Source organism: Eptesicus fuscus, chromosome 11, assembly GCF_027574615.1.
Source record: "Eptesicus fuscus isolate TK198812 chromosome 11, DD_ASM_mEF_20220401, whole genome shotgun sequence".
Classification (NCBI taxonomy): Eukaryota; Metazoa; Chordata; class Mammalia; order Chiroptera; family Vespertilionidae; genus Eptesicus; species Eptesicus fuscus.
The window spans coordinates 40,138,535-40,151,587 of NC_072483.1; the positions used below are offsets into that span (position 1 = coordinate 40,138,535).

The following is a 13,053-nucleotide window of genomic DNA, read 5'->3' on the forward strand; positions in this document are numbered from 1 at the left end:
CAACCAACAACCTCTCAGTTCATGGAACCAACTGAGCCACAGGGCCATAAGTACATTACTGCATTTCAATTTGTATAGCACTTTTCACTTTTAACTAGTAAAATGATATGGACAAATGACTAAATGAATCTGTTAGCATTTAACTTATATTTGTAGTAATACCATTTTCCAAAGCATAAGAAAAAGAGAAATTGTAAGGCATATTAGCAAGTAGAAAAAAATGCTTTATTCTCATCTTTAAGTATTTAGTGGTACTAGATATGAATTTGTATAACTTGATTACTCCTTTATGTGTATTTGAGGCCTTGCTTTTTCTTTATTCCTTTCAGTTTTTTGTGTGAAATTTCTAGGCTTATCAGAATGTCTTCTGTTGTTATTCCAGATATAAAAAAACAAACAAATCAGATTGATATTTCAAAATTAATCCTCTCTATATTGATTAACTCTAAGATTATAATTGAGAACAGCAGCTGAATATCCTTAGCAAAAAAGGGCATATCTCCACAATATCTGAAATAACACAAAACATCTGTGTAGGTTGTAAAACACTATCTTACTGCATTTAATGTTTACTTTTAATATTCCTTTTAGTATAATGAGTTCATTTTTCAAAAGCCTTTGATGCTAATTCAGAGATCTATAATCTGCTCACAATGTCTTTCACATGTAGTTTTGATGATAACTGACAAGCTGTAAGTTAATTAGCACAGAACTTACTAATGAGGATGTTAAAATTTAATTTTAAAAGTGAGGATTTTTATTTGTACACTCTGGACAAATGGGAGGAAATTCAGTCATACATATAAGCATTTCAGGCACTTTTTCCTTATTCAGGTACTTTTATTAGATAACAATAAAAAATATAATTAACTTAATGATAGCAAAGTTTTGAAATTATTCTAGGATTGCTTGTCTTTAAAACTGGGGATAACCCAAAACCAAAGCAGTAAAATAAGGTCTGTTAATTAGCATGGAAGACAGCTTCTTGAATTAATATGTGGTGTTAATTAACAGGAAGTCTGATGTTGTGTTGTAATTACCACCAATATTTTTGACATACTGAGTGACTGAAGGTGAATTACATAGATAGCAATTGAGTAAACACTTTTGTGCTTAGAAACGTTTTCCTTTGTTTCTGTTTTCTAGAAATATGGACAGACTTCTTAGACTTGGAGGAGGTATGCCTGGACTGGGCCAGGTTAGTACACAGACTCTCAGTATTTCTTTGTGTGTAAACTGCAAGCTTTTTTCTAGTTATCCAGAGAAAGAAATCACTCCCAAGAAAATCACCTCATAGGTAACATTATGGTAAGAAGCTTACCTTATATGATTGCTGTATTTCAACACTAAGTAACATGTGGAGAACATTTTCTATTACCTTAATCTAATTTTTGCTTAGTAATAAGAATGTTCTCTGTTTGCTTTGATTTAAAATTTGGGGATATGTGAGGTTATCAAACTTGCCTTTTAGTAAAAAAGGGACTCAAAATACCTAGTTTGGGGGTTTACAATGTAGACTTTAGAAGTAACACATGAAAAAGTAAACATCTCTTGGTAAGATCCAGAAAACTGATCTCTAGAACATTGGTATGTGTAATTTTAAGACTGATAAATTCTTGTTAATAATTACGATACATGGATGAATTGATAAGTAATCCCTCTTTTTTCTTAAAATCTGGTACAGATTATTTTTTTACATTCTTATTAAAATTAAGTGCATTTTCGGTTGTTTTACATTATCATTTGTCTTGTTCCATGCTGTTGGACAAATGACCTCTTCATAGATTTCTGTCTCAGGGTATTCTATATACTTTCAGTTAAAGAAGAAATTTCTGCCTCTTTTGAGTTCTACACTAATTATCTTTTCAGTCCTCTGTTAGCGAGAGAGATGACTATGTGTTGTTTCTTCCTTTTAAGTAATGGATTGTTTTATTTTGGGGGAATATTTTTATAATCCACCTTTAGTATCCCTTTACCTCATTTCCATATCATTATCGATGACTTTGTCTTCCTTCATACAAAGCAGTCTATTTTGTGTAAGAAACAGTTGTGTTTGAAATTTCATGAAATTTTCAGTGTTTTAGAGGCAATTTTTCAACAATGGTTTGATTGGATCTATCATGATTTATGACATTTTTTAGACAATTGAAATCATTTTGTGATTCTGTATTGCATCCTTGCAGCCTTAGGTTATTTTTTGTTTACTTTCGTTAGTTTTAAATATTCTCATGTTTCTCTACTATCAGCCTGGTTCTCCAATTTTGTAAGACGAAATCCATTTTCTTAACAGGCCTAAGCACCTCTGAAGTTGACCCTTCCAAAGCTGCTTCTGTACTTTTGTAAACATTCTAGATAGCTTCTAGAATTTCCCTAACTTTTTCTGCTATTAACAATAACAATGTTGAGACATACACAGTTGTCAGAAATGAGCGAGGTGGTGTATAGGTACTACAAATTTACCTGCATATTATAGGTAAGAATGTTGCCTTAGTAGAATTCTTAAGGGAAGTTGTATCAAATTTAAATATCAAAATGACTTTCCTTGAGCATTAAATGCAATAAATTATGTATCTGTGCTGGGAAATTATTGGATGTAAAATAATGGTTTTACTGACCACAAATTGAGCTACAATCATATCTCAGTGACCACCAAACTTTTGCATTAAGTGGAAAACTATGTTGTTCAATAACCTCTCTTTGCTTTGTGATAATTTAATTAGCCCTTGGGTCCTCAGTTGTTTTTTTTTATTTGAACTTAAAAATACATTACTTAAGAATCTGTCATTTCATGTATGCTTTTCACCTGGCCAATTAGATGACAAACTATCAAGGAAATAATTTGTGGGGGTTCTTACTTCTGTAATATCTCTTTTATCAAAAACCTTTCCCTAAAATTTTATTTTACTCTTGTTCTAGACCAAGCATGTCAAACTTGCGGCCCCTGAGCCGCATGCCTCATTTATTTGGCCCGTATTATTAGCCTTTGAGTTTGACATGCTTGTTCTAGACTAATTTGTCATATACTTACTATGTTACTTCTACAACATGAAATGTTAAGTGCATTGTCTTTTAATAAACAGGAATGAAACATTAAATGTATTGTTTTTTTTAGTAAGAAGTCAAAGATCTTTAGATTGATAATAGCCACTCTTGCTAATGCATAGCAGCCAATAAAAACAGAAAAGGAGACATAAGTTTTATCCTCCAAAAATCAATAGAGAATGTTACTATCTTACCATTTAATTGAAAAGGTAGAATTTCCTCATAATAGTTTTCCACAAAACTTGCTGATAAGTTTGCAGATGGCCCTTTTAAAACATGGGAATGAGCAGAATAGGGTTCTTCATCTATTCTAGAATTCTTACCTATCTCTAAATAGAAGTATCCTTTCTCTTTTTCCGTGTCTGATCCTTCAGCTTATTCTCTGATCCTACACTTTCGTGAAACCTTGCTCCATTGACCATCCTCGCTTCTCTGCCTACAAAGATACTTAACTCTTCTGTATTCTATAAACAAAACTTTACAACCCCCTGGCAATGGGCAAGAGATACCTGATTGGTGGTGTTGCTCTTACATTAATCAGGGGCAAAGCCAGATGTACAGTCCTTAGTTCATCCTAGCTTGATGCCTGTGTTGGTGGCCAGAGCTGTTTCATGCCTGAGGCACATTAAAAAACAAAAACAAAAAACAAAACTTCCCTGCACCCTGCCATTAAACCTTTTCTTCCATTTATTTCTAGAATTTCTGGGATAATAGCTTATACTCACATATTTTACTTCCTTACCTCCATTGACTCTTCCTGAGATTGTATTCTGGCCTCCTCCATTACTGTACTGTAATTGTTTAAATTGCCAAGTCTCTTTGCCTACATTTAGTTCTCTTTTAACTAGACTTCAATATTCCACACTGTTCACAATGTCTTTCTTTTTTGTTTTTGTTTTTATTGATTTTTAAAGAGCGAGGAAAGGAGAAGGATAGAGAGATAGAAACATCGATGATGAGAGAGAATCATTGATTGGCTGTGCCCTGACTGGGAATAGAACCGTGACCTCTTGGGTCCTAGGTCGACGCTCAACTGCTGAGCCACACCAGCCAGGCCACAATGTCTTTCTTAAAACTTTCTCTTCATTTGCTTTATTATGGTACTTTTTTCCTAGTTCTTCATTATGGTGCTTTCAGAGAGGCTTTCTGAAAGTGGTGAGGTATAAGCTACATTTTGAAGGATTATTTCAGGTCGCTAGATTTAAAAAAGTAACTTCATCAACTGGATATGATCTATTTTATTATAACTCACAAATCCATACAGTATATGGATTTTGTGTATATAATAACCATATTTTTGATTTCCTATTATGGGTCTTGGATGAGAAATAGTCTTTCAGTTATTTGTCTTTTAGGATTTGATCTAGTGTTTTATAGGAAGGATTAATTTAGCATAGCAATGGGAAAATGGCTAGAATAAATAAAGAAATACCATTTTTATGTATAAGGAATCTTAATATCACATTCCAATTCCCTCCAATTAATCATAAATTCAATGGAGTTCCAATAAAAATGCCAACTAGAATTTTCTTGGAATTATAAAACTGACTCTAAAATTCATATAGGATAAAACAATCCAAGAATAGTAAAGAAATTCTTAGAAATGAAAATGAAACTTGCTTTACCAAATATCAAAAGATATGTTAATGCTTTATGACTCAAGGAGTGTTATATTGATATAGTGATAGCCAAGTAGATCAGTATAATTAAATAGAAAGCCCAGAAATAGGTGTATGCATATAGGGGAAATTAATTTGTGTTAGAAATGGTATTAAAAATTAGTGGGAAAGGAGAGGCCTGTTCATTAAATGATGCTGGAGCAAGGGGCTTTCTATGTGGGGGGGTAAAGTAATAATTAGATTCTTACCTTATTCTGTATACAAGAATGTATACCAAATGAATACGTAACTGTGAAAATCAAACTTTATAATTTTGGAAGACATAACCATTAGGATGGTTATTATCCACAAATAATCCAAAAACAATAGTTGGTGAGGATAGAATCTGTGTGTATTTCCCAGTAGGAATGTAAAATTGTGTGACCTCTGTAGAAAACATACAATTACCATATGATCCAGCAATTCCATTACTGAATCTATGCCCCAGGGAATTGAAAACAGGGACTCTATTGGATGTGTGTACATCAGTGTTCATAGTAGCATTATTCACAGTAGCCAAAAGGTGGAAACAGCTTGTGTCTGATGATGGATGAATGAATAAAACAAAATGTGCTATATACATACTATAAAATATTATTCATCCTTTAAAAGGAAGGAAATTCTGACATGTGGCACAACGTGGATGAACCTTGCAGACATTATACTAAGTGGAATAAGCTCATTACAAAAGAACAAGATATTGTATGATTACACTTATATGAGTTACTAGAGTAGTCATATTTGTAGAGACAGAACGTAGAATGGTGGTTGCCAGGGGATGGAGCTCATAGTGTCATGAAGAGTCAGTGTTTAATGGGTACAGAGTTTAAATTTGAGAAATGAGAAGTTTCTGGAGCTGGATAGTGGTTCTGGTTGCATGACAATTGTGGATGTACTTAATGCCACTGAACTGTACATAAAAATGACTAAATGGTAACTTACGTATATTCTACCACAATAAAAATTAAATTACCATATCCTTAAAATGAGATTAATAATATATACCTTAGATGTTTTTATGAGGATAACATAAACTCAGAGTGAGTGAACATGTCAAACACACAGAGTAGATAGACCGCCCCCCCCCCCTAAAATTTTTGAAAGAAAATTTTATGTGATACTCAACCTCACTGTATATCAGGGAAATGAAAATTAAAATAAGTATTTGATTTTTAAAAAATAGAAGTCTGTTGTATTAAGTGTTAATGAAGACTTGGGGAAGCAAAAATTTTCATGTAAGCTTTTTTCCTGAGGGTGAGTTGGTGTGGGGCAGTGGTCGGCAAACTCATTAGTCAACAGAGCCAGATATCAACAGTACAACAATTGAAATTTCTTTTGAGAGCCGAAAACTGACTTCTGCGCATGGGCCACGAAGTTTCAATCGCATTGTACGTGCACCACACTCAAGGGGCCAAAGAGCCGCATGTGGCTTGCGAGCCACATGTGGCTCACGAGCCGCGGTTTGCCGACCACTGGTGTGGGGTGTGAAAGTTGGTTGAAAATTATATCTCACTGCCTAGAATGTTAGCTGGCAAATAGAAGATCATAAATCTATGTTGTCCTAGCTGGTTGCTCAGTGGTTAGAGTGTGGCCTGAGGACTGGAGAGTCACAGGTTCAATTCCAGTCAAGGACGCATACCTCCGTTGCAGGTTCTATCCCTGGCCCAGATTTGGGCTCATGCTGGAGGCAACCAATCAATGTGTCTCTCTCACATCACTGTTTCTCTCTGTCTCTACCCCTCCCTTCCTCTCTCTCTCTAAAAAAAAAATCAATGGACAAAATGTCCTCAGGTGAGGATTTATATATATATATATATATATACTAGTTTTCCCGTTGCAGGAAAAATCCTGCAATAGGATTTCCTGCTGCACTCTACCCCGCCTCCGTTCCTCCCTTGTTCGCCCGCCTCACCTTCTCCTCCAGCCCGCCCGCGTTTCCCTTCCCCCCCCGGCCCCGCCTCCGCCCCGCCCTTGCCGCCCGCCCTGATTCTCCTCCAGCCCGCCCGCGTTTCCCTTCGTCCCGGGCCCCGCCTCCGCTCCGCCTTTATCACCCGCCTCACCTTCTCCTCCAGCCCGCCCGCCCGCGTTTTCCTTCACCCCCCGGCCCCGCCTCCGCCCCGCCCTTGCGCCTGCCCTGCCTTCTCCTCCAGCCCGCCCTCGTTTCCTTTCGCCCCTGGCCCCGCCCTTCTCTTCTCCTCCCCCCCCCCCCCCCCCCCCGCTTGCTTGCTTCTTCGAAGCTTTACTCCCTTCTGCAGCTGTTGGCTTCTTTGGACTCTGTCTTGATATGCAAATTAGCCGCCATGTTTGTTGGGGCAATTTGCATACTCATCCTGATTGGTTGGTGGGCGTGGCTTGGCAGGTGGGCGTGGCTTAGGTGTAGCGAAGGTGCGGTCAATTTGCATATTTGTCTATTATTAGATTAGATATATATATGTGTGTGTGTGTGTGTGTGTGTGTGTGTGTATAAATGAACATACTATATGTGGAGTATAAATGGTTAAAGTCACTTTGGAAAGCAATTTGTCAGTCTCTAGTAAACTTGAAAATGCCCTAATTTCTGTGGCTCAGCAATTCCATTTATTCACTTTAGAGAAACTTTTACACATGTGTAGAGACATGTTTAAGGATATTCATTATGACATTGTTATTGCAAAAGTGTAAAATACTTAAATATCTGTCTGTGGCAAAATGTGTTATGATGGAATATTATGCAAGAGTTAAAATTAACTAGATTGTATATATCAATAAGTATAATAGACGTTATAAACATACTAGAGGCCTGGTGCATGAAATTTGTGCACTGGTAGGGTCCCTAGGCCTGGCCTGCGGTGAGGGCTGATCAGGGCTTTCTGGCTAATGGCCAGGGCATTCCTTCCCCGGCTGCCAGCTGCCAGCCAGGGCCTTCCTTCATTCCGTGCCATCCCTTGGTGGTGAGCGCATGTTATGACTCATAGCAAGCGGTCGAACTCCTGGTCAAAACTCTTGAGGGAACAATTTGCATATTGGCCCTTTATTATATAGGATTAAGAGAAAATTTGACGTTTTAGAGCTATATAAACAATATGAAAGCAGTAACAATTAACACGTTAAGCGCCAAGCCTGTTTTGTCTTCCTTTCCATTTAGCCCGCGATATCTGATTTCACCAATATGCTGGCGGCCAGAGACTGATGTGGTCCGGACGGAAAGTATAGTGTCAGTCACCAGTGACTGACATGGCACTTAATGTGTTAAAAAACATAAAATAACATCTTTTGTAAATGTACATAACTCGAGTGAAAGGATTATAAAGTTTATAGCAGCACTGTGCAGTAAAACTTTCTACAAGTATGGAAATATTCTATATCTGCACTAATATTGTAGGTCAAGCATGTCAAACTCATGGCCCGCAGGCCGCATGCCTCGTTTATTTGGCCCCTCTTAGCCTTTTGAGTTTGACATGCTTGCTGTAGTCACTAGCCACATGTGACTGTTAAGCCCTTGAAATGTGACTGGAGCACCTGGCTGGTGTTGCTCAGTGGTTGAGCATTGACCTATGAACCAGGAGTTCACAGTTCATTTCCAAGTCAGGGCACATGACCAGGTTGTGGGCTCAATCCCCAGTAGGGGGCGTGCAGGAGGCAGCCAATCAATGATTCTCTCTCATTGAAGTTTCTGTCTCTCCCTCTCCCTTCCTTTCTGAAATCAATACAGTAAAAACATCTACACTAGTAAAAAAGAAACATGCAAATTGACCATCACTCTGCCACACCCACCAGCCAATCAGGAGCGAGTATGCAAATTAACCCAACAAAGATGGCGGTGGCCACGGAGCTGGAGCGAGCAGGAGGCTTGGGTTGCCCCCGGTGATGGAGGAAGCCAAGCTTCCCGCCCGCCCTGGCTGGCCCTGGCCTCTGCTCAAGGCTACAAAATTTCAATTATAGAAGATAAATAAATCCCAGATAACTGCTTCCAGCCAGCCCTGGCCTCCGCTCAAGGAGGGGCTGAAGAAAAAGAAAAAGAGGGGCTGGGAGTTTGGGTCGCTGGGGTGTGTGTCCAGCTTGCAAACAGCCATCAATCCCTCACCCAGGCTGGCCAGGCACCCTCATGGGGTGAGGGTCCCCACTGGGGGGCCTGGCCAGGTACCCCAATGGGGACCCACACCCCCATGGCCCCATCCCTGTAAATGGGCAGTCGAATATCCCTCGAGGGGTCCCAGATTGGAGAGGGTGCAGGCTGGGCTGAGGGGACCCTCCCTCCCCCCGGGGAAGAATTTCATGCACTGGGCCTCTAGTATTTTAAATAAAAGAAAGAAATGTGACTGGAGCAATTGAAGAACTAAGCTTTAAGTTTTATTCAATTTTAATTAATTTAAGTTTAATAGCCACATGTAGCTATTGAGTCCATGTGATGTGCTCATTGTGACCAAACAACTGAATTTGTAGTTTCATGTAAATTTGTGTAGTCATATGTAGCTGTGCCTACCGTATTGTACAGCACAGGCCTAGACAACCCACACCAAATTTATGAGAAGGGAGGGCGGCTAAAGGAACTTCCACTTCATATGTAACATTCTCTATTTTTAATAAACTAAAGCAAAAACATTACGAGTAACATTAAATAATCTCAAAATTTTCCTTTAGCACTGTTTACAAAAGCCACCAAGTAAAACAAAATCAGAAATTCCTTTTATTGTTCATTACTTTTTCTCATACTTTACTTAGGCATTCCATATTCTCCCTCAGTCTTGGAGTTGAAGAGGCTAATATTAAAGAGGTCGGCAGAGACTAGATCATGCAGGGCCTTGTAGAGGTACTCTTCTGAGTGAGTTGAGGAGTCTTTAGAGATCTTTAAGCCAAGGAGTTATGCTTATCAGACTTAAATTTTTAAAGAACCTGGATACTCTGGATACTATGTAGGAAGGCAAGAATGGAAGCATAGACAAGAAGCTACTACAATGCTGTTTTAAAATTACTGATTATGGTGTCTGCTTTCATTGTATATTTACTTGATAGATTCTGGTGGGACTTAATGTGTACAATTAGTCTTTACACCTGTCACATTTGAAATAAAATTATTTACTATTGGCACAGTATCATGAAAATGAGCAGGTTTTTATAAAGGCTTTTTCTGAGTTCTTTGAGCTCTTTAGCCAATCTGTATTGACACTTTTATATGAATGCTTTGGTTACCATTTTTTCCTTTTGATTCTTTGAGTAGCTATTATGATGTGATCCTCTGAACATTTACAAACATTGGTAGATTAATTTGGGCATTTTCTTTTTAAGGAGTAGAGAAGGGTCAATAAATTTTAATTGTTTTATTTCTTTGTTTAACTAAAATAGTGATTTTGCTTCAGAAACAAAGCAAAAATACAAGCCACTTAAGTTTTTTTCATCTGTTTCTCTTGTAATGTGAAATTTTAAAAAGTATAGTTCTTATTTTTAAAAGTATAGTTCTTAATCATTCTATCAATGTAATTGAATTGATGTTTCTACTACAGAAAATTAAGAAAGAGGTGAGGTCAAAGCAAGCTAATTAGAGCATACTCTTTCTAGTTGTCATTGCAGCATTAATATCTATTCTTTTCGATAGATATTAAACCCCATGAAATCAACTCTTGGTCTCAAATCAACTCTTGAGAGTTCTCAAATAAGTAAAAGGAGAACAAATTTATGGTGGGTGTATTCTAGTTAATCTGTGTCATTTTGTTTGAACATTCTAGTTGTGACTGGTCTTTCAAGGAAAAAGGTCTTTGACATTGTCAATGCTAAATTTCTATTTTGATATGAAATTATCCTAAATGATTTTGTTTAAGTTCTTTAGCACATAAGGAGAGCAGTGATGTATTTTCAATTACAGTGAAATTGTCTTCCAAAATTAATCCATCTGATGAAATAGAAAATCAAAATTATGAGGAAAAATGAAAAGTCTGAAGAATGTAAACATTTTAAATTTGAAATCAAGGATATGATGGAACTATGATATCTGATACCATTTTTTGATAGAAAGGGTACATGGGATGATAAACGAGAAGATACCTCTAATAGAGGATACAAAGATATTGCAATAGAATCTCCATATCCCAAATGTATGGGGATGTTATGGTCATAAAAATTCAGTCTATATCTTTTCTTTCCCTGTCCTCAACATTGTTTTATATGTTTGATTTACTGGTTACATTGCTCATTTTGTACATTGATCTTTGGTTTCCTGTCTTAAACTTGTGTAATATAACTTGAATTTTTCAGTTCATATTGTCATTTGGATAGTTCTCTAGATATCACACTCATTTAAAATCTGGGCAGACATGGCCAGTGTTCTCTCCCACATTCAAAGTGGTCCTTTGTGGGATGGTATCTGGGTTGGGTGCCCTGGAAGTATGCCACCAGAGGGAGCAATGGTCTCCACTGGACAGGCTCCCAGTACTGCTTTTCAAATGTTTCCAGTGATTTCACAGGCTTTCCCCTCCAGGAGACTAAATGCCACGTGTTGGGCACAGTGGGAAGGCTTAGGAACAATAAAGAGTAAATTAATAATTATGATAGCTATACTTTATCCTTATTCATTTTGTATGCATGTCCCTCTTTTTATTCAGTTACATTCTTAACCTACCTGTGGTAGCCTGTGTTAATTAGTTCTTTATTTCTTAGTGTTGTAAACACCAGAGCCTGAGTAATTGAAAGCAAGAAGCTTATCAAAAGTAGATAAACCTAGTTTTAGAAAAGCACCCCTTTCTGTTTTATAGAAAGGGTGCTTTTTTGTGGTTATTAATCCTCATCTGAGGATATTTTTTCATTGATTTTTAGGGAGAATGGAGATAGGGAGAGACAGAGAGAAACATCACACATCGATTGGTTGCCTCCTGCACAAGCCCTGACCTAGGGCCCCGGGCTGGGGAGGAGCCTGCAACCAAGCTACGTGCCCTTGACCGAAACCTAACTCGGGACCCTTTGGTCTGCAGGCTGGCACTCTATCCACTGAGCCAAATCGGCTAGGGCGAAAAGGTGCTTTTTTGTTTGTTTGTTTTAATTTCACAGGAAAATACTTATTTCATTATAATAGAATACATTTTTTGTTACCTTTATCTAGCTTTATAACTGTGAGGAAATAATTTTGATTTTACGTTAGTTTGCACCTGGTTGCACAGTTTCTGCCTATTATTTCCTTCCCATTTGTAGGTTCTGGCTCCTAATTTCTATTTTATAACTAAACTAGAGGCCCAGTGCACGGAATTCATGCACTGGGCGGGGGTGGGTGAGGGAGGGGTCCCTCAGCCCAGCCTGCGCCCTCTTGCTGTCCGGGAGCCGTCAGTCGGACATCCTTAGCACTCCTGCCACCACTGCTGTGCTTGCCAGACATGAGCCCAGCTCAGGGCTTCTGGCTGAGTGGTGCTCCCCTGTGGGAGCATACTGACCACCAGGGGGCAGCTCCTGCATTGAGCATCTGCCCCTGATGGTCAGTGCCCGTCATAGCAACTGGTTGTTCCACCCTTCGTTCGATTTGCATGTTAGCCTTTATTATATAGGATGAGTTCTTCAAATATTTTATAGCTCAGTCTTTCTATAAGTTTCTTCCTTGGTGTTTTCCTTGGGGGCTATGGTAATTTTAGCAATATAGGGAGATAACCAGATAATCTGAATAGGGAGTGTAATTGTCAGTGGGATCGGGAGCAAATGTCTGGATCCATAAAGAGAACCCACATATTTTGTATCAGGATTCCCTTCTAGAATTTATAGAAATGGGGTGGGGAAGGGGATGAACTAATGCTGAGTGCCTCCCATGTTTTGATGTGAGGTGTTCTCTGTATTTAATCTTCTCATTTGGTCCTCACAACAATCCTATATGGGTAGGGATAATTATTTACATACTAGTGGCCTGGTGCACAGATTCATACACATTGAAAGGAAAATAAGAAGAAGAAATATTTTAATATTGCTGTTTGCCCTTTCTCTGTAATGGAAGTGTCAGCACTGTCCCCTCACCTCCACCATCGTGCCTACGGGGTGATCGATCAGGGCCGGGCCCCCTGCCTGGCTCCCTCAGCACCTGGGAGTCGGGCGGCAGCCCCACCTCCCGTCACTGCTGTTGGTTGAAGTCTGCAGGGCGAACGGGCCCCCGCTTGCACCCACCTTGGCCTGGCGCTGCCTGCTCACCTGCTCCACCATCCTGCTGCAGTCCCGCTCTTGTCAGGGCCCATTGGGGCCGGCAGCGCCTCCACTACTGCCTGCTACCAGCGCTGCGTCACTGACGCCCATCATGTTCCGCGCCACCCTCTGGTCGTCAGCGCACGTGATAGCAAGGAGTCAAACTCCTGGTTGAACTCCTGGTCAAGACAATTTGCATATTAGGCTTTTATTATATAAGATTACATAG

The 13,053-nt window shown here is 38.8% G+C and overlaps 1 protein-coding gene and 1 pseudogene across 3 annotated transcripts in view; both read left to right on the forward strand.

The window, feature by feature from the left end:
* The window catches only part of PSMD14 (proteasome 26S subunit, non-ATPase 14), a 90,634-nt gene that overhangs the window by 10,527 nt on the left and 67,054 nt on the right, over window positions 1-13,053 (forward strand). For 2 of the 3 annotated variants that reach the window (XM_028141106.2, XM_008138640.3), the window contains one exon: window positions 1,147-1,198. In XM_028141106.2, the coding sequence (XP_027996907.1) occupies window positions 1,151-1,198 (48 nt within the window). In that variant the 5' untranslated portion in view covers window positions 1,147-1,150. Of the gene's footprint in view, window positions 1-1,146; window positions 1,199-7,824; window positions 7,894-13,053 lie in introns of those variants that run through there. The other variant, XM_054722943.1, reaches the window with a different exon arrangement.
* Window positions 3,526-3,670, forward strand: LOC114230536 (small nucleolar RNA SNORA48; annotated as a pseudogene).